The sequence below is a fragment of the Phyllobates terribilis genome, unplaced genomic scaffold (assembly GCF_046119375.1).
Source record: "Phyllobates terribilis strain yellow unplaced genomic scaffold, ASM4611937v1 Scaffold_12__6_contigs__length_324123572, whole genome shotgun sequence".
NCBI lineage: Eukaryota > Metazoa > Chordata > Amphibia > Anura > Dendrobatidae > Phyllobates > Phyllobates terribilis.
In genome coordinates, this window is record NW_027362772.1 from 299,520,418 (window position 1) to 299,547,870 (window position 27,453).

Here is a 27,453-nt window from a genome sequence, read left to right on the forward strand (position 1 = left end):
GAGGAACGGCGTCAAAAATAAACTCTTGGGTTAGGATTGGGCTAGGGTTAGGGCTGGGTTTGGGGCTAGGGTTGTGCTGGGGCTAGGGTTGTGCTAGGGCTAGGGTTGTGCTAGGGTTAGGGCTGGGGTTGGGATTTTTTTCAAAAGTAAGAAAAAAAGATGACGATATGGCGACTAGTGTTGAGAGCAAGTGCTCGCTACTTGAGTTTGCATCGGGTGCTCTGGTATGCATTGAGTATCGTGGGTATTTGAGTGACATGCTCGAGTCTCTGCCCCATATGCTTCGCGGCCAAAAAACTTTACGGGGATTGCCTGCCATGCACGAGCGATCCCCGCATGTTTTATTTTCGGTGTCTAATAAACGTGAAACATGCGGAGCAGGGACTCGAGCATGTCACTCGAGCACACGCTGTACATGGTGCATACCTGAGTACCCGATGCAAACTCAAGTAGCGAGCACTTGCGCTCAAGAATAATGACAACTTATTCAATATGATGACCTAATGTAAACAAATTCTGTGCCGTACCTCTGGGTTCAAAATGTTCACTATACACCTTAATAAAATCCTTGAGGGGTATAGTTTCCAAAATGGGGACACTTGTGGGGGAGCTCCACTGTTTAGGCACATCAGGGGCTCTCCAAACGCGACATGGTGTCTGCTAACAAATTGAATGGAAAATCGGCTCAAATTGTTAGCGGACGCCATGTTGCGTTTGGAGAGCCCCTGTGTGCCCAAACATTGGAGCTCCCCCACAAGTGACCCCATTTTGGAAACTAGACCCCCCAAGGCACCTATCTAGATGCATAGTGAGCACTTGGAACCCCTAGGTGCTTCACAAATTGATACGTAAAAATGAAAAATGTTTTTTTTTTTTCACTTTTTCATTTTTACGAATCAATTTGTGAAGCACCTGGGGGTTCCAAGTGCTCACTATGCATCTAGAAAGGTGCCTTGGGGGGTCTAGTTTCCAAAATGGGGTCACTTGTGGGGGAGCTCCAAAGTTTGGGCACACAGGGGCTCTCCAAATGCAATGTGGTGTCCGCTAACAATTTGAGCCGATTTTCCACTCAATTTGTTAGCGGATACCATGTTGTATTTTTGACAGTGAGGTGATCAATGAGTGGAACAGGCGGCCACGAGAGGTGGTGAGTTCTCCTTCAATGGAAGTCTTCACACAGAGGCCAGACAGACATCTGTCTGAGATGGTTTAGTGACTCCTGTATTGAGCAGGGGGGTCGGACACGAGGACCCCGGAGGTCCCCTCCAACTCTAGGATTCTATGAATTGATCGATTCTTCATTCACTTTTTTCCACCATTGTGGTCCATTTAGAATCAAACCAGTGAATCAGGAACTACTGGTGTTTTTATTGATGTGACTTGAAATAATTTTGTATCAACTTTTAATAAAAGTAAAGTTTTATTATTGATACCTTGCTGATACAATATTGATAAAGTGAGACAGTTGGGAAATATACACATACTTAAGGGCTGGGTGCCCTCGCTTGTGGATGTCTATTTGCTATTGAATATTAATGCATGGTAGAGAATAAATGTGGGATCGCTGGGTCTACCATGATCCTAACCTTCATTCCTTACTCCACTGTGGTGTCCGGCATTAAATGGGATAACATTGCCTGCTAGTGATCATGTTTGCTCTATTTAATCTCTGGCTGTAGTGAAAAAAACTGTTGCTTAGGACCCCTTACTAGTGACAATTGAATGGTGGGGAAAGGGCCTTATATTATTTTATTTTATTTCATTCTCTCCTCCACAATTCTGACATTTTTGGAAACCCCTTTAAATTTATGGGGTCTGCTTATCTGGCTTCATAGTTTTCTCTTGGTTATTATCAGTCAGCATTTCCCATGATTGTCTCTTGTATCCAGTCAAGATAATTTCTTACATTCGTATACACACCAAATAGTGTCTGAGAACCGCACTCCTTGCTCCCCCAGGATACTATCCCCCCGATAAACCATTTATTGGAGACTGTGTCTTTAAAGACGAGTGCACCGCCACTATCCCCCTGACAAGAATCCTTCATCTCCCCATCTTCTTTACCGGCACAGAACATGTTATCGGTGACTACAGAATTTTTCTTCAGGTAAGCATCTTTACATTTAGCTTGATCAATTATGTCCACATCAACATAACGCAGCGCTCTGGATGACCGTGAAGACTCTGTTTTACCCCATCCGGCCACTTCCCCGGTATTATGACCTGCTCCAGTGTGGCTGACCCGGAATCGCTCCTCTTTGCTTGGAAGACAGATTGCTAGGATATGTTCACTCAGTGGGACCTTGTCTCTTACTTTAATCAGCGCAATATCATTGTTGAAAGTGTCATCGTCCTTGTAGCCTGGGTGTATAAAAACGGACTTGGGGGCGGCGATATAGGCACTAGGGTCTGTTCTGTTGATTATTCCCATTTTTATGATAATTCCTTGCGGCGCTTTGTCATAGACGACATGAGCGGCGGTTATAATCCATTTGTCGTTAATTAGTGCTCCACCTCCTTTAGTGTCTTCATCCTTTATGAAGACTTGCCATGGAAAATCGCCCAGCTTGGCTACCTTACCTCCAATTATCCTTCCACTGATCTCTGTTTTCTTCTTACCGCAATCTAAGGTGAGATAGAAATGGAGCATGAATGTACAAGGAGTCAAGATGTAAGACAACCTGTGTCTCTGCACAATTTATACTACTAACTTAATGGGTTACTCCTAACTGATTAAAGAAACCATTGCTCATATCGTGCAAGTAAACTTCATCCACCTTCCCTCAAGACCCAACCATTAGGGCTGCAGTATATAGGATAGATGATAACTTGCTGATCGCTGAGGGTTCAGCCTCTGGGACCGCCAGTGACCTTTACAACTGGTCTGTATAATGCCCTGTTTGAATCAAGCTGTGTCCAAACTTGCTGTACTAGACCGTATCTGGGTGCCAAATGTTGGAGGTAGCTATCCTAAAAGTCACTGTTGACCCTTTTTAAAGGGCCTTGAGATAAGAAGCCAAACCACAAGACGTGTTTTGGGATTTTGCTGCTCATCAGTGCAAAGCAGGGGAATCGAGCTGTGGCCATGCTTGCTGTACTAGACTATATCTGGGTGCCACCTGTTGGAGGTAGTAATCCTAAAAGTCACTATTGAGCGTTTTTAAAGGTCCTTTTGAAAAGACCTGGGATAAGAAGCCAAACCAGAAGCTATTTGCAGACATGTCTCAGGGTTTTGCTCCTCGTCAGTGCAATGCAGGAGAACTGGTTGGTTGGGCTAGAGACCTTTCACAGAATGTCTAAGGGGTATTTCCTGCAGTCACATAAGACAAATGATCAGGTAAATTTTAGAGATTTCGTGAAACTGTTAACTTAAGCAGTAAAGGGGGGAAAATAAACCTGTCATCGCACGTTCTAAAGAAATTCATTGAAAAGTCACCAAAACATCATATGTACCCCAAAATTGTATTGATAAAAAGTACAGATCGCAACACACAAAAACTAAGCCTTTGTACAGCTCTATCTGCGAATACACTTACAATACTTTTATAACCATTGGAAGAAGGGAAGGAATAAAAAAACACCAAGGACAAAAATTGGCCCTGAAGGGGTTACCGGTATGTGTCATCAGGAAACTACCCATTGTTACATCACATTTTTTATGTTAAATGCTTTTTTGAAAGTTGTTGATCATTTGTATTTTTCATATGACTATATTAAAAGAAAATATGTGAAAACTGCAAGATTTTGAGTCATTGTAGAGGAAGAGGAGGTGAGCTGTGACATCTATTGTGAATGGTGGATCCTGTGTTATTTACTGTATATAGAGGTGTTATCAGTCATTGTACTGGAGGAGGAGGAGGTGAGCTGTGACATCACCTATTGTGAATGGTGGATCCTGTGTTAACACCTCTATATACAGTAGATAACACCGGATCGATCATTCAAAATAAATGTCACAGCTCACCTCCTCCCCCTCCTGTACAATGACTGATAACACCTCTACATACAGTAGATATCAGTCCTTCTACAGGAGGAGGAGGTGAGCTGTGACATCACCTATTGTGAATGGTGGATCCTGTGTTATATATTGTATATAGAGATATCAGTCATTGTACAGGAGAAGGAGGAGGTGAGCTGTGACATCACCTATTGTGAATGGTGGATCCTGTGTTATCTACTGTATATAGAGATGTTATCAGTATTGTTGAGCGAGCACTAAAATGCTCGGGCCGAGCTCACCGTGATACTCGGGTGCTCGACCCAAGCAACGAGCCCAATGTTAGTCTATGGTGGACCCGAGCAGTCTGTAGAAAGCCTAAAAAGTGCCCAAAACTATAGTGACAGTGCTCAAAAGACATGGGGACAGCATGGGCATCACCCCAGGAAGCATTTCTGACCCCCAGGTCACTGCTGTCAACAACGTGGTCAGAGATATTAAGCCACTTTTACGGGCTCACAATAAAACGTTCAAAAACGAAACTGAAACGGTTTTCCTGTGAAATATGTTAAGGAACTTCCTTTCCAGGGTAAAGACTTGTGTATAAGGTAAAATAAATAACCAAAAACAAAAATACTCCTCCACACCTTGGGCTATGTTCACAAGTAGCATTTTTTATGCGTTTTTGCACTTTTGTATTGCTTTCAACCGTGACAAATGCATTCACCGGGAAATGTAATTTTAACATTTTACAACCTTATCTGGCCATGTTTTGTGTGACACATGCATACAGTGCTGAAAAGACATGGGAACAGCATGGGGAAGACCCCTGGAAGCATCTCTGACACCCAGGTCACTGCCTAAAAGTGTGCCCATTAGAAGTGTTCCTTGCCACATCAGAAGATGCAAACTTGCAACTATCCCTGTCCCAGGGCAGTGTTTAATTGCACCTCCCCCATTCCTTGCAATGCAAGCGTAAGTGTGCAACCTGCCACCCACCCACCCCCAGGCTGCAAAACCATACTACTAGCTTGCTTGCACTTGAAATGGGGCCTTTTAGGCATGTGGAGTTTGACGCCGGCCACCATGTCATGGCTGCGTCGGCGACCTGGTATCCATAGTCAGTCCCCAGCCGCCCGGCGGCCATGTGTCCACGCTCGGTCCCCAGCCGTGAGGGGGCGGCCGGGTGTCCATACTCTGTCCCCAGCCGCCCCGCGGCCGGGTGTCTGCACACGGTCCCCAGCCGCCTGGGGGCGGCCGGGTGTCCATAAACTGTCCCCAGCCGCCCCTATTTCTCCTTGGAACATCCCCCCACACACTTTTCTTAGCCCGGCCTGCTTTACGGCAGCATTGGACGAGCCCACCAGAGAACCAGACTCCTCCGGTGGGCCCTGGCTTCTCCATCAGGGGAGTTGAGAGTGCCAAGGTGAGGAGCATGATGATGATGATAGAAGTTAGCGTCTGCTTTGTTTTCTTGGAATGCAAGCGTAAGTGTGCAACCTGCCACCCACCCCCAGGCTGCAATACCATACTGCTAGCTTGCACTTGAAATGGGGCCTTTTGGTTTGGAGGAAGCCGAAGCTGGCCACTACCTAATGGCTGCTTCGGCAGCGAGGTATCCATACTCAGTCCCCGGCGGCCGGGTGTCCACACACGGTCTCCAGCCGCCTGGCGCGGCCGGGTGTCCATATACGGTCCCCACCCGCCCCTATTTCTCCTTAGAACTTCCCCCCCCCACACTTTTCTTAGCCTGGCCTGCTTTAGGGCAGCATTAGACGAGCCCACCAGAGAACCAGACTCCTCCGGTGGGCCCTGGCTTCTCCATCAGGGGAGTTGAGTGCCAAGGTAAGGAGCATGATGATGATGATAGAAGTTAGCAACTGCTTTGTTTTCTTGGAATGCAAGCGTATGTATGTAGTAGCGGCTAGGCCTGAGGTGGTCAGCGTTTTGGCGCATATCCTACCTCCTCCGAGGATTGCTGGATGTTTTCCTGCTACTATTTCAGTTCTATGACTCCCGTTAAAACAAAGCTTCAGGTGATGAATGGTGGATGAGGTGGTGGCAAAGGAGAAAGAGCAGGAGGAACAGGGACCATTCACATCAATATCAGTCCAGTCAACTACACATGTCTTGTAGGATATGTTTCTGTACCAAAAGGAGCGGTTCGGCTACACAGTTATAGGGCATACAGTGAGTGCAATGCCTACCAAAAATTTCGAGGCACTCCAATGCCCCTTGGAAGTGACATGGAGGTCAGAGGGCCTTTAACTAAACAGTTTTTTCCATTTATAGCAACTGGGTCTCCTGTGCACTGTTGACCTGAGCAGTGAATGGAAAGCTTTCCTAAAATTATGAGGAACTGCAATGCCCCTTGAAACAGGGGATTACAGCATACTAAATACCTTCTACCCATTATTGGGGAGTGGGTCTCCCTTAGTGTTCGCCTATGCATTGAAAAGCAAAAGCTGACTAAAATTAGGAGGAAATGCAATGCCCGTTGGAAGAATGGTGGAGGTCGCAGTGGAATAAAAAGACAATATCAATGCCTCTTGGAAAAGTGGTGAAGGTTGCAGTAGCTTAACAAGACGGTTTCAATGCCCCTTGGAAGAGACGTGGAGGTCGCAGTAGCTTAACAAGACGGTTTTAATGCCCCTTGGAAGAGACATGGAGGTCGCAGTAGCTTAACAAGATGGTTTTAATGCCCATTGGAAAAGTGGTGGAGGTCGCAGTAGCTTAACAAGACAGTTTTAATGCCCCTTTGAAGAGACGTGGAGGTCGCAGTGGAATAAAAAGACAATATCAATGCCCCTTGGAAAAGTGGTGGAGGTCGCAGTAGCTTAACAAGACGGTTTTCATGCCCCTTACAAGAGCCATGCAGTACAGCATATTAAAAACATTATTCCCATTATTGGGGAGTGGGTCTCCCATAGTCTTTGCCTATGCCTTCCAAGCAAAAGCTGCTAAAAATTAGGACGGAGGAACTTGCAATGCTGGCAACACGGACTACGGTCACCCTGGTGGTATAGTGGTGGTGGAGGCTGAGGATAAGGAGAAGAGCAAAATACAGCCGAAATAAGGAAGCGTATACCCATGTGTGGGTGTGAAGCGGTGCATTGGAATACACCTTTTGAAATAACACAGTGGATTTGACTTTGTTACTCTGCTTTCATTTGGTGGTGATGAGAAGTCTGGCCCAATCCAGCCCTTCTTCATTTTGATAAGGGTCAGCTTGTCAGCATTGTCAGTTGACAGGCGAGTGCGCTTATCAGTTATAATTCCCCCAGCAGCACTAAAAATACGCCCCAATAACACGCTAGCGGCAGGGCAGGCCAGGACCTCCAAGGCGTACAGAGCGAGTTCATTCCAAGTGTCCAGCTTGGATACCCAATAATTAAAAGGCACAGAGGAATCACGGAGGATGCTGGTACGGTCGGCAAGGTACTCCCTCACCATCTTTTGAAACTTTCCACTCCTTATGAGAGTACCCCGCGCCTCAGGGCCTGTAAGCTGGGCGGGTCTCAGAAAACTGTCCCAGAATGTTGACAGTGTTCCCCTGCCTCTGCTGGATTGGAGTTGCATCTCTCTCGCCTGTACGCCTTGGTTGGTCAACGAACTTTGACCTCTGCCACTAGCGTGTTCAGATGGGATTTTTTTTTAACGGTTCTTCAGCAAGAGCCTTCTGGTACTACCCCATTTTTGTAGACCTCTCCACCTCAGGAATAAGAGAGTGGAAGTTCTCTTTGTAGCGGGGGTCTAAAAGTGTCACCAACCAGTAATGACTGTCACCCAACATTTTGACAACGCGAGGGTCACGGTTAAGGCAGCGTAACATAAAGTCAGCCATGCGTGCCAGACTGGTAACGGGCAAGACTTCCGTGTCCTCACCAAGATGACGTCTGACCATGCTCTCCTCCTCCTCCCTGTCCTCAGGCCACCCACGCTGAACCGACTGTATGACAGTTGTACAGGTACTACCGTCTACAGCGCATGATACCAGCTCCTGTTCTTCCTCCTCCTCTCCCTCATTGTCCCCCATTGCACGTTGGGATGAGATGAGGCTGGGCTGTGTGTAATCGCCCATTACGGGTTCTTGATCCATCTCATCATACTCTGGCTGCAATGCCTCCTCTTTAATTCTCTGCAGAGAGTGTTGCAAAAGACAGACAAGTGGGATGTTGACGCTAATGATGGCGTCAGTGCCACTCACCAATTTGGTGGACTCCTCAAAGTTTGTCAGGATGGTACATACTGTATGTCAGACATCCAGGTCCACTCCTGAGGTCTTATGTGTGGAGTCTGACCTGAATATCGACGGCTTTGTTGCAGCTGGTACTCCACAACTGCTCTCTTCTGCTCACAAATCCTTTGCAACATGTGGAGGGTAGAGTTCCAACGTGTGGGGACATCACACACCAGTCAGTGTGCCGAAAGCTGCAAACGCTGCTGCAACACAGCAAGGGCGGCGGAAGCTGTAGCCGACTTGCGAAAATGAGCTAACAGGCGGCGTACTTTGACGAGCAGATCTGGGAACTCGGGGTACGATTCAAGAAACCACTGAACCGCGAGGTTAAGCACATGAGCCAGACATGGTACGTGTGTGATCTCGCCTCAGAGCCGCCACCAGGTTACGGCCATTGTCACACGACCATGCCTGGATGTAGGTTCAGCGGTCTCAGCCACAGATCTGCCTGCTCTTTCACAGCTGTCCACAACTCACAAGCAGTGTGAGGTTTATCACCTAAGCTTATGAGTTTCAGCACAGCCTGTTGCCGCTTGGCTGAGGCAGTACTGCAGTGCTTCCAGCTTGTAACTGATGTGGTGATATCTGAGATGGAGGCTGAACATGAGGAGGAGGATGATGCGCTGGAGCTGTACACTGTGGGGGCAACTTTGACTAACATAGGGCCCGCAATCCTCGGTGTGGGGAGGATGTGTTCCGTCCCAAGGTCCGACTGGGTTCCGGCTTCCACTATGTTTACCCAGTGTGCCGTCAGGGAGATGTACCGTCCCTGGCCACAAGCACTTGTCCACGTGTCCGTTGTCAGGTGGACTCTCCCAGTAACTGCATTGTTGAGGGCACGGCAGATGTTTTGGGACACGTGCTTGTGTAGTGCAGGGATGGCACACCGGGCAAAATAGTGTCAGCTGGGGACCGAGTACCGAGGGACGGCCACCGCGATAAGGCTGCGGAAGGATTCCGTCTCCACCAGCCTAAAAGGCAGCATTTCCAACGCAAGCAGTCATGAAATGTGCGAATTTAGGACTGTGGCCTGTGGGGCGTTGGCTGCGAATTTGCGCTTTCGTTCAAAGCTCTGGGATATGGACAATTGAACGCTGCGGTGGGACGTGGACGTTGATGCTGTTTCTTGAGAAACTGCCATAACAAGTGAAGACTGAGAGGAGGGGGCATCTTTGCATGCAGTATGGACAGAGGATTGCCTTGCATTCACAACAGGGGGTTCTATTGCACGCACAACAGCGGAAGAAGCAGTGGTGACAACCGCTGACACTGGTCGTGGACCCTGGGGTTCACCCCACAAAGTCGGGAGCTTTGTTGCCATGTGCCTGATCATGCTGGTGGTGGTCAGGCTGGTAGTTTTGTCACCCCTGCTGATGCTGGCATGGCAGGTGGTACAAATGGTCTTTTTGGGGTTATCAGCAGAGTATTTAAAAAAAATTCCAGACTCTGGAAGACCTAAATGTTGTACTGACAGCGTCCCTCGTGTTGGTGTTACGGGGAACGGTTGCCTGCCTTCTGTGTGCGGCCACCACACTGCTTCTTCCTGCCTGTTGGGCTACTCTGCCTCCCTCCCCCTGTGTGCTGCTGGCCTCGCTCTGCGTGTCCTCCTGCCACGTTGGGTCAGTTACTAGATCATCCATCACCTCCTCTTCCACTTGCGCACCACGATCCTCCTCGTCACTTCGTGGCAATTGTGTCTCGTCATCGTCCACCTCTTGTGACAAATTGCCAGCGTCGACTTCCTGTGGCCGTGGCTGTTCAAATATTTGGGCATCACTACATGGGATCTCCTCTTCCACCACTTCAAGCAGAGCAGGCGAGGGGCACAAATATGGAAATGGACCAGTGAACAGCTCTTCAGAGTGTCCAAGTGTGGGATCAGTTGCTGTCTGACGACACTCGGCATGGTGGGAGGAAGGAGCATCAGGGTGAGGAGGAGTATGCGGTCGAGACTCACGGCTACTAACACTTGACCGTGTGGAAGACAGACCGGAGGTAGTGGTGCCCAGGTAACTGGAAGTATTATCTGCTATCCAATTAATAACCTGTTCACACTGATCAGTTCGCAATACTGGTGCTGTTCTGTGCTTCCCTAGTAATTTGGTCAAGAAGTGGGAGCGAGAAGATGTGGCTGTTGGTTTTGGCACATTTTCACCTTGGCCGCGGCCCCGTCCTCTACACGCACCATCACCAGAACGTCCACTTCCATGTCCCTTGTCACGCGCCTTGCCCATTGTAAATGAAGTAAAATAGCTTACACTCGCACTATCAATGGAAAAAGGGTAATAAAAAGGAGTTTAGAACCGTGGAAGAGGAAAACCACAGTTCTATTTCTCTGGCTTACACCAGACTCTTTAAAACAGATATATTGGTGTCTGAACAGTCAGGGAGACACTATTACAGTTTTTTTTACTGCAAAAAATGCCAAAAGCAGGATAATACCGAGATTTGACCCATGGAACTGCAAAACCACAGTTCTATTTCTTTGGCCTACACCAGACTCTTTTAAACAGATATATTGGTGTCTGAACAGTCACAGACACACTCAGTTTTTTTTTTGGGGGGGGGGGTGGGGGGGAATACCAAAAGGTTAATAAGACGCGTATTTGTACAGTCTGACTGAGGGGAAAAAAAAAACAGGATTTAGATGAAAAAAAAATAATATTTTTTCCTGGCCCCTGAGACCAGGGTGATAAGTATAGCAATTTGACCAACAGGAGCAGCACACAGGACTGTAATGCAGCGTTTGCTGGTATAACCACTGCGTCTCCTATACAGCCTGCCTGCCTGATATCTGGGATGGATATTAGTCCTGAGAAGGACTGTTTGTTTGTTCTGGCAGCCTTTACAGACCCTACACTAACTATTTCGCAGTATATATCTCTCCCTAACTCAGCAGCGCTGTCCCTACACTGTCTGATCCGGAGCGACTGTGTCCAAGATGGCGGCGCCCGGTTTTAAATACTCGAGGTGACGCTGTGCGGCCAGCCAATCACTGTAATGCCCACAAACAACATGGCTGCGGCATTACAGTGACTGGCTGGCAATCCCTGCATGTTCATTGGCTCTGTAAAGAGCGCCAAACGTGCAGGGCGGAGACCTGAGCTCCCGCCCGAGTAACCCGGAAATGCTCGGTGCTCGCCGAACATCCCTAGTAACGTGATGCTCGGGCGAGTAACGAGCAGTGTCGAGCATGCTCGCTCAACACTAGTTATCAGTAGTGTTGAGCGATACCTTCCGATATCAGGAAATATCGTATCGGATTGGATCGGACCGATACTCAAAAAGTATCGGATATCGCCGATTCCGATACCGGAAACCAATGCAAGTCAATGGGACAGAAATATCGGAATGAAAATAAACCCTTTCTTTCCTTGTAGGTTAATTCTACATGAAGTAAAACAACTAAGAATAATGTAGAATGTATTATGTGAAAAGCCGGCAATTCATCAGCGCATACACCGGTACCCGACAATTTACAACAGAAAGAATAGAGCTTCACACATAGATTAGATAGATAGAAACATGTCAGTCACATATATATGAAGTACAGTGACAGTGTTGCTTAATGTACTTGTCATTTAGTGCAAAGGATTTATTAAAAAAAATATTAGTGTTTTCATGCACCGTCTCTTTAAAAAAGCCGGCCGGCAATTCAGCAGCGGTACCCGACAATTTATAACAGACAGAATAGAGCTTCACACATAGATTAGATAGATAGAAACATGTCAGTCACATATATAAGAAGTACAGTGATAGTGTTGATTACTGTACTTGTCATTTAGTGTAAAGGATTTATTTAAAAATATAATAGTGTTTTCATGCACCGTCTCTTTAAAAAGCCGGCCGGCAATTCAGCAGCGGTACCCGACAATTTAGAATAGAAGGAATAGAGAATCACACATAGATTAGATAGATAGAAACATGTCAGTCACATATATATGAAGTACAGTGACAGTGTTGCTTACTGTACTTGTCATTTAGTGTTAAAATAAAGGATTTATTTAAAAAAAAATTAGCGTGGGGTTCCCCTTAATTTTAGTCTCTAGTGGAGGTTAAGCAGACGGCTGGGGCAGATGTTTGAAGCCTGGGAAGGGGGTAATACCCACGGAGCTTCCCAGGCTGCTAATATCAGCCCCCAGCGGAATACTTAGCCTTTACTAGCTATTAAAATGGGGGACCCCCCCAAAAAAATGACGTGGGGTTCCCCCTAATTTAATAGCTTGCAAAGGCTAGGCAGACAGCTGGGGGCTGATATTAATAGCCCAGGAAGGGTGCCATGAATATTGGCCCCCTCCCAGGCTAGAAACACCAGCCGTCAGCCGCCCCAGAAATGGCGCATCCACAGGATGCGCCAACTCTGGCACTTAGCCTCGCGCTTCCCACTGCCCTGTAGCGGTGGCAGTGGGGTAATAGGACTGGGGTTGATGTCAGCTTATAATGCCAGCTGACATCAAGCCCAGGTTAGTAATGGAGAGGCGTCTATAAGACACCCCCATTACTAACCCCATAGTCAAAGTTAAAAAAAAAAACACAAACACCCAGAATAAAGTCCTTTAATTGAAATAAACACACAATTCTTTATTGTTCTAAATTAAACCATACTTACCATCACGCCCATTCCAGCTGAAGCCAACGATCTCCTGTAATAAAAGAAAAATAATAAAGCAACCTCATCCTTACCTTCCCATGGTTCCCAGGACAGCTCCAGCTCTGCTACATCGAGATGACAGGCTGGACCGCAGCAGAACGCTGCCATCCAGCCTGTCATCCCGCAGACACTGAGAAGCGCAGGCATTCTTGCGCTCCTCAGTGTCTCTCTGTGACGGCATCCAGATGAGCCGACAATGAACTCGGCTCACCTCATGCACGTCACTGACAGCGTGGGAGAATTCTCCTGCACTCAGCGCTTCAGCGTGAGAATTTTCCCACGCGGTCAGTGACGTGCATGAGGTGAGGTCATGTCCAATGAACTCAGCTCACCTCATGCACGTCACTGACAGCGTGGGAGAATTCTCCCGCTGAAGCGCTGAGTGCAGGAGAATTTTCCCACGCTGTCAGTGACATGCATGAGGTGAGCTGAGTTCATTGGACATGAACTCGGCTCATCTGGATGACGTCACAGAGAGACACTGAGGAGCGCAAGCATGCCTGCGCTTCTCAGTGTCTGCGGGATGACAGGCTGGATGGCAGCGTTCTGCTGCGGTCCAGCCTGTCATCTCGATGTAGCAGAGCTGAAGCTGTCGTGGGAACCATGGAAAGGTAAGGATGAGGTTGGTTTATTATTTTTCTTTTATTGCAGGAGATCGTTGGCTTCAGCTGGAATGGGCGTGGCGGTAAGTATGGTTTAATTTAGAACAATAAAGAATTGTGTGTTTATTTCAATTAAAGGACTTTATTCTGGGTGTTGTGTTTTTTTTAAATACTTTACTAGAAATTCATGGCGGTCATGTCTAATATTGGCGTGACCCCATGAATTTCGGGCTTCGGGCCAGCTGATAATGCCAAGCTGGCCTTAACCCCTTTATTACCCAGTGAGCCACCGCACCAGGGCCCTGGATGAGTTGGGTACAGCGCCAGAAGATGGCGCTTCTATGAACGCGCCATTTTCTGGGGCGGCTGCGGACTGCAATTTGCAGCGGGTGGGGCCCAGAAAGCTTGGGCCTCCCTGCGCTGCAGATTCCAGCCCCCAGCTGCCTAGTTGTACCTGGCTGGACACAAAAATAGGGCGAAGCTCCACGTATTTTTTTTTTAAATTATTTCATGAAATTCATGAAATAATTAAGAAAAAAAGGGCTTCCCTATATTGTTGTGTCCGGCCAGGTACAAATAGGCAGCTGGTGGTTGGGGGCAGCCCGTTCCTGCCTGCTGTACCTGGCTGGACACAAATATAGGGCGAAGCCCCACGTCAATTTTTTTTTAATTATTTCATGAATTTCCTGAAATAATTAAAAAAAAATTGACGTGGGGCTTCGCACTATATTTGTGTCCAGCCAGGTACAGCAGGCAGGAACTGTCTGCCCCCAACCACCAGCTGCCTATTTGTACCTGGCCGGACACAACAATATCGGGAAGCCCTTTTTTAAAAAAAATATTTCATGAAATAATTTAAAAAAAAATGCGTGGGGCTTCTCCCTATTTTTGTGTCCAGCCAGGTACAACTAGGCAGCTGGGGGATGGAATCTGCAGCGCAGGGAGACCCAAGCTTTCTGGGCCCCACCCGCTGCAAATTGCAGTCCGCAGCCACCCCAGAAAATGGCGCGTTCATAGAAGCTGGATGCTGTACCTGGCTGGCATACAAAAATATGGCAAAGCCCACGTCAAAATTTTTGGGAAAAATTAATTAAAAAATAAATAATAATTTAGGGACTGCATGTTTATTAACTCCTCAAATGTCATTTAGTGTTAAAATAAAGGATTTATTTAAAAAAAAAATTGGCGTGGGATGCCCCATAATTTTAGTCTCTAGCGGAGGTTAAGCAGACGGCTGGGGCAGATGTTTGAAGCCTGGGAAGGGGGTAATACCCACGGAGCTTCCCAGACTACTAATATCAGCCCCCAGCTGAATACCTAGCCTTTACTAGCTATTAAAATGGGGGACCCCCCAAAAAAAATGACGTGGGGTCCCCCCTATTTTAATAGCTAGCAAAGGCTAGGCAGACAGCTGGGGGCTGATATTAATAGCCCAGGAAGGGTGCCATGAATATTGGCCCCTCCCAGGCTAGAAACACCAGCCGTCAGCCGCCCCAGAAATGGCGCATCCATAGGATGCGCCAACTCTGGCACTTAGCCTCGCTCTTCCACGCTGCCCTGGTGCGGTGGCAGGGGGTAATAGTTTGTAAAGCCGAATAAAGACTTGCGTCCATCAAGTTCGACCTGTAAGTTCTGTAGTTGCTAAAGTTGATCCAGAGGAGGGCAAAAACCCCAAATGATTTAGCCAATCTTCACCTGAGGAAAAATTCCCTCCCGACTCTGAAACCAGCAGTCAGAATAAATCCCTGTATCAACCTACTATTTTATTCTATTTTTAAGTATATGCAGAAATCTGCCTGGTATCTAGAAAAGCATCCAGTCCCCGCTTGAACTGGTGTAGTGAATCCGACATTACCGTCTCCTCACTCAGTGAATTCCATATTCTCACTGCTCTTACCGTAAAGAACCCCTTCCTATGCTGGTGCTGAAACCTTTTCTCTTCCAGTCTTAGTGAGTGCCCTCTTGTTACCGTAATATCCCTCCTTTTGAACAAATCCCGGGCAAGGTCTCTATACTGTCCCCTAACATATTTGTACACATTTATTAGTGGTGGGGTTGTACACATTTAATAGTGGTGGGGTTCATGTCAGCGCCAGCTGCCATGAAGCCCAGGTTAGTAATGATGGGCGTCTATAAGACACCCCCATTACTAACCTACAAAGTGTTAAAAAGAAAACACACACTACACCCAGAAAAAAATAATTTATTTGATATAAAACACACCATTTTATTTAATTCTTAGTTTACTAAAAAAAATAGTTACCTGTCCACGTTCCCGCGCTGATCTCCCATGCACAGCTGTCACATCTGGAGATGGTGACAGCTGTGCATGGCTGCTGTAAGCTCACACTGCCGGGAACACGTCCGCTCCCGGCAGCGTGAGCCCTGACTGAGGTCACCGGAGTGCATTCAGGCAGCGCAGCTCCGGTGACCTCCTTTACGGCACTGCTGTACCGTGGGAATTTCTCACGGTACAGCGGGGCCGTAAAGCAGCTAACCGGAGCAGCGCTGCCTGAACTCCGGGGAACCCGCTTATGCAATGACCGGGGCTGCTTTACGGCCCCGTCATTCTAGCGGCGGCAGCGGTTCAGAGCGGTCACATTCTATGTGGCTGCTCTGAACTGGAGATCTTCGTGGGACACTCGTGGACTACTACGGAGGGGTAAGGATAAGGTTGTGGTTTATTATTTTATATTTTATTACAGGAGATCGATGGCTTCGGGGAATTAGGTGTCTAGGTGAGTATAGGTGTAGTTTTTTATTTTTTACTTTATTTTAGGTGGCGATCGGCGGGGACAGGTAATGTATGAACTAATTTATTGTAGGTAACCACTGGCCACCAATGACATGTATTTAAAATTTATTGGGGACACAGTAGGGCAATTTAAATAGCAGAATCAGGCTGATGGGAACTACTGCTCCCATCGAGCTGATCCTGCTGGCAGGAGTGGACGGGGGACAGACATAGGCCGATGGGAGTAGTAGTCTCACATCGGCCTATGTCTGCCTGCACGCACACACCCGCAGACATCGCGCAGACACCGCGCACACCCGCAGACATCGCACAGACACCGCGCACACCCGCAGACATCGCACAGACACCGCACACACCCGCAGACATCGCACAGACACCCCGCACAGACACCGCGCACACCCGCAGACATCGCACACACCCGCAGACATCGCACACACCCGCAGACACTGCACAGACACCGCACACACCCGCAGACATCGCACAGACACCCCACACACCCGCAGACATCGCACAGACACCGCGCACACCTGCAGACATCGCACAGACACCGCACACACCCGCAGACATCGCACAGACACCGCACACACCCGCAGACATCGCACAGACATCGCACAGACACCGCGCACACCCGCAGACATCGCACAGACACCGCACACACCCGCAGACATCGCACAGACACCGCACACACCCGCAGACATCGCACAGACACCGCACACACCCGCAGACATCGCACAGACATCTCACAGACACCGCACAGACACCGCACACACCCGCAGACATCGCACAGACACCGCACAGACACCGCACACACCCGCAGACATCGCACAGACACCCCACACACACGCACAGACACCCGCACACACCAATCATGACGGGTCTGGGATGTGAGGCTGACCTGTGAGACCGTGGGAAAGTTCATGTGAGTTCATGCAATGCAGTGAAGCATGAACTCACATGAACCCTCTGAGGGCACCGCGGCGACTTCAAATGAACAGCTGATCAGTATCACCTGATACCTCAGCTGTTCATTTGAAATAACCGGCGGGAAAGCGCAGCACAGAACGGGAAAGCCGGCGGTGAAGTCTTTTCACTGCCGGCTTCCCCGCCCGGGTCCTTCGCTCCCCGCTCCTTTGTGCTGCACTCCCCGCCCGGTCCTAACTTACGATCGGGATGGGAGGTGGTGAGGGGAGCGGAGGATCGGGGTGGGAGGCTGCGGGGAAGCAGTATGGGGCTGTGTGATTGTTTAAAAGCCGGCGGCTTTTTACCGCTCGCCGGCTTTTAAACAATCAGGAGAATTCTCCCACGCTGGGATGGCATTCTGATGACAGGCAGGATCGCAGCCGAGCGCTGCCATCCAGCTTGTCATCCTTCAGAGACACTGCAGAGCGCAGGCATTATGGGAACTTCCGATTCCGGTATTCGATATTGTAAAAGTATCGGAATTAAGTATCGGAATTCCGATACCGCGAATATCGGCCGATACCCGATATTTCAGTATCGGAATGCTCAACACTAGTTATCAGTCATTGTACAGGAGAAGGAGGAGGTGAGCTGTGAAATCACCTATTGTGAATGGTGGATCCTGTGTTATCTACTGTATATAGAGGTGTTATCAGTCACTGTACAACAGGTGGAGGTGAGCTGTGATATCACCTATTGTGAATGGTGGATCCTGTCTTATCTACTGTATATAGAGGTGTTGTCAGTTATTCAGGTCTGTACAGAACAGGCGTCTAATATTAGGATTAGGCTTAAAACAATAGGTAATTTTGAGGCGACTAAGGATGAACAATTCGATTCTCGCTGCCTTTGTGCAGCATTCGCACCATTCAGGATACCGGGTACAGAATTGAAGACCGCCCGCCACAGAGGATCAAATTGCTCATCATGAATGCTGGTATTTTGAGGCAGGTTTAGATGTAACTTGTGACCTAGAAATCTAAGTGCTTGATGGGTGCACAGTTACCTCGGTGGCTGTGCCCTATAAGTCTGAGCCACAGAAATAAAGGTATTGACATGATTCCCTTTGGATACACATGGAGGTTTTTACTGGCACCATAGGATGCTACGTCGGAGGACACAAAAAAATAAATATTGCCACTTGTGCACTGGCTTCCCTCCTCAAAGTGATCACTGTCAGCAACACCTGCAGACATTGGAGGAAGCTGGCACGCGCCGTGGTTACTTCTTTTGGGTGCCCTATTTATCACTTTGTTGACACTGACATCTTGGGGTCCAGTTTGTCTTGCAATGCAACTTTCTTTCATCTAATGTAAAGCTGCCTATAGACAGAATAGTTTTCTGTGGATCCCAACGCCAGGGCAAGTCTGTGATACCAACCTCACTTTTCCTTTACCTCTCCTTCCCTGAAATATAGGTGGGACCCATGGGACAAGTGGCCGAACAATTCCTCTGCTGTCTACGTCCATTCATAGAAGTATCAATGATGGGGCTTTTAATGGCTGTTTTTTTTTTTCCTATTGGGGGACAGTATACTGACTGGTCTTTCCCTGGTATATACACTGATGATCATTCTTAACTTTTAGGTATTTAGAAAAATGACATTGCTGAGCAATCAGTAGGGTAATCATATACTTAGTTCCTGGTTGCCCTTCACATACCAGGTACGCAGGTTGGGAGCATTTTATTCCCAGTAATGATTTCTTCCCATTGTCCTTTTTCTCCACAACGATATCGTGCTGTAAAAAAAAAAAAAAAAAAAGCCCAAAAAAATTAGTTTTTTTTGTTTTAATTTCTTATTTGCCTAGCGACCAGTAATTGAGCACATAACGTGATGAGAATAGCTGCGGGAAGTTCTAACTGCTATACAGCAGACTGCTTCTCCTTGCTACCCACGCTTACTTTAGGGCTCTTCCTCTTCGGAAGTAAGAAACAGCAGATGTAAACTCCCCTACAGAAATTCTGACTTGTTTTAGGAACAAAACTGTATTTGAGATGTCGGGTTAAAGAAATGTGTGTACTCAAAACTTCAAAGTGTTCCTATAGTTTCAGGTAACTTTTCAGACTAATCAATCTTGTGTGAACTTAATAAATACTTTTTTTTCTGGCCAATTTATGACTCCTGACATTCTTTTATCACCAGTTTTCCCCTTTACAGTTTCTATTTCTATTTTAGTGTCTGAGCTAGTGAGCGCTGACTAGTTACTATGAAGTCTCCCATACACAGCACACGCCGCAGACATGAGTTATTGCTGCTCTACTGTCTCTATGTAGCACATGTTGAGGAGCAGCAGCAGCTTGGAGGACATTGTACAGCAGTACTGAGCAGTGTAGCTGTGCATCCATCTCCAGGGTGAAATAAATGGAGTATAGCACATTCTAAGAAGCGGCAGCACCAGAGAGAGCACTATACAACATTACTGAGCATTGTGGATGTGAATGCAGCATAGGGGTAATAGAATACACTAGAAGACTAGAAGCCTGGTCTGTCTGTGCCTGTCCCTGCTCTTCCCATGCTCTTTTCCATAGACTTCAGTAAGCAGCAGTGTCTTGATTCATCAATGAGCTGAGAGTCCAACTTGTTTAGGCCACAAGAGATTAGAGCTGTGTTTTTCAGAGTGGATTATGAGTTCAGTGGGAGGGTAATGCGTGTCTTATAAGTGGAGAAAGAAGTATAGTTCTCTGATATATTTTACTGTTTAACACCTGCCTCTGCTCCCTTCCCCTATGTCCACAGCGTTTCCCTGTGTCCCATGTCTGTTGTCATGAGTTGCTCGGTGAACCCCAGTGACTTTATCATCCAAGGCCTTTTAAGGCCGACTTTGACACCTGTGTGCGTCTGAGCATTAAGTATGCTTTGTATTCAGATATCTTGTGTCTGGAGGTTGTTTCAACAATCTGCATTTACTTCCTAGCTCAGACCTGCAATTAACTCTTCATCTGCTGTAAGCACCACAAACTAATTTCAGGATTCGTACACATTACAAACGCTGTATCAGACTGCATAGTCTCTACAATGAGGCTGGACTGTTCATCACCTCTGCCAGCAGCTATCCATGTGTTTTCCGATTTAACCCCTTCGTCTGCTGTAAGCATAGCGAAGTCATCTTTTGAGTTGTTCACATTGTAAATGCTGTTGGTAGCTTAGTACAATTACATATACAAGTAGTAATTTCCTTACCTTGATCCTCTTTCATTTTGTAAAACGGTTCTGCACATTTGTATAGGATTTGCTGATTGTACGTAGTTACTTCGTTTCCGTTTTCGAATGTGAAATTTCCATTTTCGATGGGATCCGGTGGGCCGCAGTTTACAACTGGTCACAGGGGGGGGACACATTACCATAATACGTTATTCCACTCTTATACATTGCGGGAAAAAAACTAAAAATCCCACCCCTTCCCCTTTGACCTGAAGTGAAGACCATTCATTTACTAGGGGATTGTCAGGCCTGTCTAGCTTTTCTGTTCTCTTAAACGGGAGATAAAATGGCACAGTCCTGAAACTGAGAAAGATGGGACGGCCATGGGTAGGGTTAACCTAATGGGCCCATTCTATGGCTTCTCTCAGGCTGCACCCCGCTATAGTATTTGGACTGGCGTAAGGAAGCAGGACCTACTTTCGCATTTTGGCAGTGGTTTATCCCAGGTCCCGTCGCTCCGGCACACTGCAGTAAATGAAGGTAAAATGTTTCCATTCTACAAAAGAAAGAGAAATCATGTAATTATACACTTTCCAAAGTGATAAGAAGCAGAACCTGCGAAAAATGTCTTTTTGTCCCTGGGGACAATTATTCTTTTACCTGTTTTTACCTTAAGTGGATATCTGCCCTTGGCACTTCAGAGTTCTTGGGGTTTGGATCCTGAGACCCCCCCGCAAATATCTGAAAACACTTGTCATGTGTGCTCCGCTCAAAAAACAAGCGCTCGGCGCATTTCCGTGTATGACCCATAGCTGAGCACTGGTACTTGCAGATCTTTTGAGTAATCAGTGGGGGCTCTCAAAAAGCAGACCCTCACCAATCTTCAAGACATTTACAAGGGAGTATAACAAAAAAATAAATAGCAATGATAGATATACCTTATAGGGAACCATTCCGCAGGAGCTTTCTCTAGTCCATCTCGAACGCTGTATCTGCCTCTTTGTAAGCTTTCCTAGCATGCACTTATACAAACCCAAATTTGACGCAAAAAAAGAACCATGTGAGGAGCTGGCCACAGACTAAAGACTATTGGACCTATGGATGTAGAATGGAATCCAGGGCTCTAAGGGATGCAGACTTTTTCCAGCACGGAGCACCGGTTCCGTCGCTCTTATTGTTGTGTTTTTAATAGAGATTTGCTTTTTAATAGCATTGTGCACCATATCCAAAGCACCTCCAATCGGCTCTACATCCTGGAACAATCATGGCGAATCAATTGTCCCGTTGCAGGCCCTGCCTCCTTCCGTTTAGTCTCTTTCACTTTTTAGAAAAGTAGCAGGTCCAGAAAAGTTTGCAGAAAAAAAGTTACTTTTTTTTTTTTTCTGCAAACTTTTCTGGACCAGCTACTTTTCTAAAAAGGTGAAAGAGACTAAACAGAAGGTTCAAGGGTAGATGCTGCTCCACCGAAAGTTGTTTTTGTATTTCTTTTCCTTTGATTTTGGAAAACTGCAAAATTGTGTTTTATGTGCATATTTCCCATTTAAAATCAGTTCTAAGATCAGCCACAAAACACCAGTGAGTAATGTGTGGCCGCTGTGGTGAAATGCTGCAGCAGCAAATCAGTTACTTGTGAACGACCCTCAGTGATAATGAGATCTGGGATATTCTGCACTCAGCGTGGCACTTAGGTATTGAACCTTTATTATATTGTGACTCTTCACTGATCTCTCTGGACTTCTCATCTCCGTATAATGCTGACATTCCTTAGATGTGACTTTAACTCTTGGCAACTTCATCAAACTTAATTAACATGTATTATACAGATGCAGCACGTACGGGATATTATGGGGCATTTACCCCTGAATTAAGTTTAGTACTCCAGGGAAGTTGCAGATCTTAAAGTGTACCCATTGTTATAGTTCACTTGTCAGAAATCAGCATTGCATATGAGTACATGAAATATAATATATCTAGGTATAACTGTTAGGAGGAAGGCAGTAGGGTGTGTGACCCTGAGAATACATGCTTAGCAAATGGAAGGAAAGAAGCAGTATATACATCTGATTGGCTCCCAGGACAAAGCCCCGAGTACTACCATTCTGGATTTCAGAACAGTATTATAGTAGTTATATTCTTGTACATAGGGGGCAGTATTATAGTAGTTATATTCTTGTATATAGGGGAAGTATTATAGTAGTTATATTTTTGTACATAGGGGCAGTATTATAGTAGTTATTTTCTTGTACATAGGGGAAGTATTATAGTAGTTATATTCTTGTACATAGGGGAAGTATTATAGTAGTTATATTCTTGTACATAGGAGCAGTATTATAGTAGTTATATTCTTGTACATAGGGGGCAGTATTATAGTAGTTATATTCTTGTACATAGGGGGCAGTATTATAGTAGTTATATTCTTGTACATAGCAGTATTATAGTAGTTATTTTCTTGTACATAGGAGCAGTGTTATAGTAGTTATATTTTTGTACATAGGGGCAGTATTATAGTAGATATATACCTGTACATAGGAGCAGTATTATAGTAGTTATATTCTTGTGCATAGGAGCAGTATTATAGTAGTTATATTCTTGTACATTGGAGCAGTATTATAGTAGTTATAGTCTTGTACATAGGGGACAGTATTATAGTAGTTATATTCTTGTACATAGGAGCAGTGTTATAGTAGTTATATTCTTGTACATAGGGGGCAGTATTATAGTAGTTATATTCTTGTATATAGGGGAAGTATTATAGTAGTTATATTTTTGTACATAGGGGCAGTATTATAGTAGTTATATTCTTGTACATAGGGGGCAGTATTATAGTAGTTATATTCTTGTATATAGGGGAAGTATTATAGTAGTTATATTTTTGTACATAGGGGCAGTATTATAGTAGTTATATTCTTGTACATAGGGGAAGTATTATAGTAGTTATATTCTTGTACATAGGAGCAGTATTATAGTAGTTATATTCTTGTACATAGGGGGCAGTATTATAGTAGTTATATTCTTGTACATAGGGGGCAGTATTATAGTAGTTATATTCTTGTACATAGCAGTATTATAGTAGTTATATTCTTCTACATAGGGGGCAGTTTTATAGTAGCTATATTCTTGTACATAGGAGCAGTATTATAGTAGTTATATTCTTGTACATAGGGGGCAGTTTTATAGTAGTTATATTCTTGTACATAGGAGCAGTATTATAGTAGTTATATTCTTGTACATAGGAGCAGTATTATAGTAGTTATATTCTTGTACATAGGGGGCAGTATTATAGTAGTTATATTCTTGTATATAGGGGAAGTATTATAGTAGTTTAGTAGTTATATTTTTGTACATAGGGGCAGTATTATAGTAGTTATATTCTTGTACATAGGGGAAGTATTATAGTAGTTATATTCTTGTACATAGGAGCAGTATTATAGTAGTTATATTCTTGTACATAGGGGGCAGTATTATAGTAGTTATATTCTTGTACATAGGGGGCAGTATTATAGTAGTTATATTCTTGTACATAGCAGTATTATAGTAGTTATTTTCTTGTACATAGAAGCAGTGTTATAGTAGTTATATTTTTGTACATAGGGGCAGTATTATAGTAGATATATACCTGTACATAGGAGCAGTAATATAGTAGTTATATTCTTGTGCATAGGAGCAGTATTATAGTAGTTATAGTCTTGTACATAGGGAACAGTATTATAGTAGTTATATTCTTGTACATAGGAGCAGTGTTATAGTAGTTATATTCTTGTACATAGGGGGCAGTATTATAGTAGTTATATTCTTGTACATAGCAGTATTATAGTAGTTATTTTCTTGTACATAGGGGGCAGTTTTATAGTAGCTATATTGTACATAGCAGTATTATAGTAGTTATATTCTTCTACATAGGGGGCAGTTTTATAGTAGCTATATTCTTGTACATAGGAGCAGTATTATAGTAGTTATATTCTTGTACATAGGGGGCAGTTTTATAGTAGTTATATTCTTGTACATAGGAGCAGTATTATAGTAGTTATATTCTTGTACATAGGAGCAGTATTATAGTAGTTATATTCTTGTACATAGGAGCAGTATTATAGTAGTTATATTCTTGTACATAGGGGGCAGTATTATAGTAGTTATATTCTTGTACATAGGAGCAGTATTATAGTAGATATATTCTTGTACATAGGGGGCAGTATTATAGTAGTTATATTCTTGTACATAGGAGCAGTATTATAGTAGTTATATTCTTGTACATAGGAGCAGTATTATAGTAGATATATTCTTGTACATAGGAGCAGTATTATAGTAGTTATATTCTTGTACATAGGAGCAGTATTATAGTAGTTATATTCTTGTACATAGGGGGCAGTATTATAGTAGTTATATTCTTGTACATAGGAGCAGTATTATAGTAGATATATTCTTGTACAATGGGGGCAGTATTATAGTAGTTATATTCTTGTACATAGGGGCAGTGTTATAGTAGTTATATTCTTGTACATAGGGGGCAGTATTATAGTAGTTATATTCTTGTACATAGGAGGCAGTATTATAGTAGTTATATTCTTGTACATAGAGGGCAGTATTATAGTAGTTATATTCTTGTACATGGGGGCAGTATTATAGTAGTTATATTCTTGTACATAGCGGGCAGTATTATAGTAGTTATATTCTTGTACATAGGAGCAGTATTATAGTAGTTATATTCTTGTACATAGGAGCAGTATTATAGTAGTTATATTCTTGTACATAGAGGGCAGTATTATAGTAGTTATATTCTTGTACATAGAGGGCAGTATTATAGTAGTTATATTATTGTACATAGAGGGCAGTATTATAGTAGTTATTTTCTTGTACATAGGGGGCAGTTTTATAGTAGCTATATTGTACATAGCAGTATTATAGTAGTTATATTCTTCTACATAGGGGGCAGTTTTATAGTAGCTATATTCTTGTACATAGGAGCAGTATTATAGTAGTTATATTCTTGTACATAGGGGGCAGTTTTATAGTAGTTATATTCTTGTACATAGGAGCAGTATTATAGTAGTTATATTCTTGTACATAGGAGCAGTATTATAGTAGTTATATTCTTGTACATAGGAGCAGTATTATAGTAGTTATATTCTTGTACATAGGGGGCAGTATTATAGTAGTTATATTCTTGTACATAGGAGCAGTATTATAGTAGATATATTCTTGTACATAGGGGGCAGTATTATAGTAGTTATATTCTTGTACATAGGAGCAGTATTATAGTAGTTATATTCTTGTACATAGGAGCAGTATTATAGTAGATATATTCTTGTACATAGGAGCAGTATTATAGTAGTTATATTCTTGTACATAGGAGCAGTATTATAGTAGTTATATTCTTGTACATAGGGGGCAGTATTATAGTAGTTATATTCTTGTACATAGGAGCAGTATTATAGTAGATATATTCTTGTACATAGGGGGCAGTATTATAGTAGTTATATTCTTGTACATAGGGGCAGTGTTATAGTAGTTATATTCTTGTACATAGGGGGCAGTATTATAGTAGTTATATTCTTGTACATAGAGGGCAGTATTATAGTAGTTATATTCTTGTACATGGGGGCAGTATTATAGTAGTTATATTCTTGTACATAGCGGGCAGTATTATAGTAGTTATATTCTTGTACATAGGAGCAGTATTATAGTAGTTATATTCTTGTACATAGGAGCAGTATTATAGTAGTTATATTCTTGTACATAGAGGGCAGTATTATAGTAGTTATATTCTTGTACATAGAGGGCAGTATTATAGTAGTTATATTATTGTACATAGAGGGCAGTATTATAGTAGTTATATTCTTGTACATAGGGGGCAGTATTATAGTAGTTATATTCTTGTACATAGGGGGCAGTATTATAGTAGTTATATTCTTGTACATAGGAGCAGTATTATAGTAGTTATATTCTTGTACATAGGAGCAGTATTATAGTAGATATATTCTTGTACATAGGAGCAGTATTATAGTAGTTATATTCTTGTACATAGGAGCAGCATTATAGTAGTTATATTCTTGTACATAGGGGGCAGTATTATAGTAGTTATATTCTTGTACATAGGAGCAGTATTATAGTAGATATATTCTTGTACAATGGGGGCAGTATTATAGTAGTTATATTCTTGTACATAGGGGCAGTGTTATAGTAGTTATATTCTTGTACATAGGGGGCAGTATTATAGTAGTTATATTCTTGTACATAGGAGGCAGTATTATAGTTATATTCTTGTACATAGAGGGCAGTATTATAGTAGTTATATTCTTGTACATGGGGGCAGTATTATAGTAGTTTTATTCTTGTACATAGCGGGCAGTATTATAGTAGTTATATTCTTGTACATAGGAGCAGTATTATAGTAGTTATATTCTTGTACATAGGAGCAGTATTATAGTAGTTATATTCTTGTACATAGAGGGCAGTATTATAGTAGTTATATTCTTGTACATAGAGGGCAGTATTATAGTAGTTATATTATTGTACATAGAGGGCAGTATTATAGTAGTTATTTTCTTGTACATAGGGGGCAGTTTTATAGTAGCTATATTGTACATAGCAGTATTATAGTAGTTATATTCTTCTACATAGGGGGCAGTTTTATAGTAGCTATATTCTTGTACATAGGAGCAGTATTATAGTAGTTATATTCTTGTACATAGGGGGCAGTTTTATAGTAGTTATATTCTTGTACATAGGAGCAGTATTATAGTAGTTATATTCTTGTACATAGGAGCAGTATTATAGTAGTTATATTCTTGTACATAGGGGGCAGTATTATAGTAGTTATATTCTTGTACATAGGAGCAGTATTATAGTAGATATATTCTTGTACATAGGGGGCAGTATTATAGTAGTTATATTCTTGTACATAGGAGCAGTATTATAGTAGTTATATTCTTGTACATAGGAGCAGTATTATAGTAGATATATTCTTGTACATAGGAGCAGTATTATAGTAGTTATATTCTTGTACATAGGAGCAGTATTATAGTAGTTATATTCTTGTACATAGGGGGCAGTATTATAGTAGTTATATTCTTGTACATAGGAGCAGTATTATAGTAGATATATTCTTGTACATAGGGGGCAGTATTATAGTAGATATATTCTTGTACATAGGGGGCAGTATTATAGTT

General features: G+C 43.9%; 1 protein-coding gene across 1 annotated transcript in view; it reads right to left on the reverse strand.

Annotated features, from left to right (window-relative positions):
• Window positions 1-1,401: 1,401 nt before the first annotated feature.
• Window positions 1,402-27,453, reverse strand: part of MASP2 (MBL associated serine protease 2) — a 65,282-nt gene continuing 39,230 nt past the window's right edge. The window contains exons 8-11 of the mRNA XM_073657223.1: window positions 20,765-20,843; window positions 20,327-20,461; window positions 18,807-18,884; window positions 1,402-2,625 (exon numbers count right to left, since the gene is read on the reverse strand). Of these exons, the coding sequence (XP_073513324.1) occupies window positions 1,853-2,625; window positions 18,807-18,884; window positions 20,327-20,461; window positions 20,765-20,843 (1,065 nt within the window). The 3' untranslated portion in view covers window positions 1,402-1,852. The remainder of the gene's footprint in view (window positions 2,626-18,806; window positions 18,885-20,326; window positions 20,462-20,764; window positions 20,844-27,453) is intronic.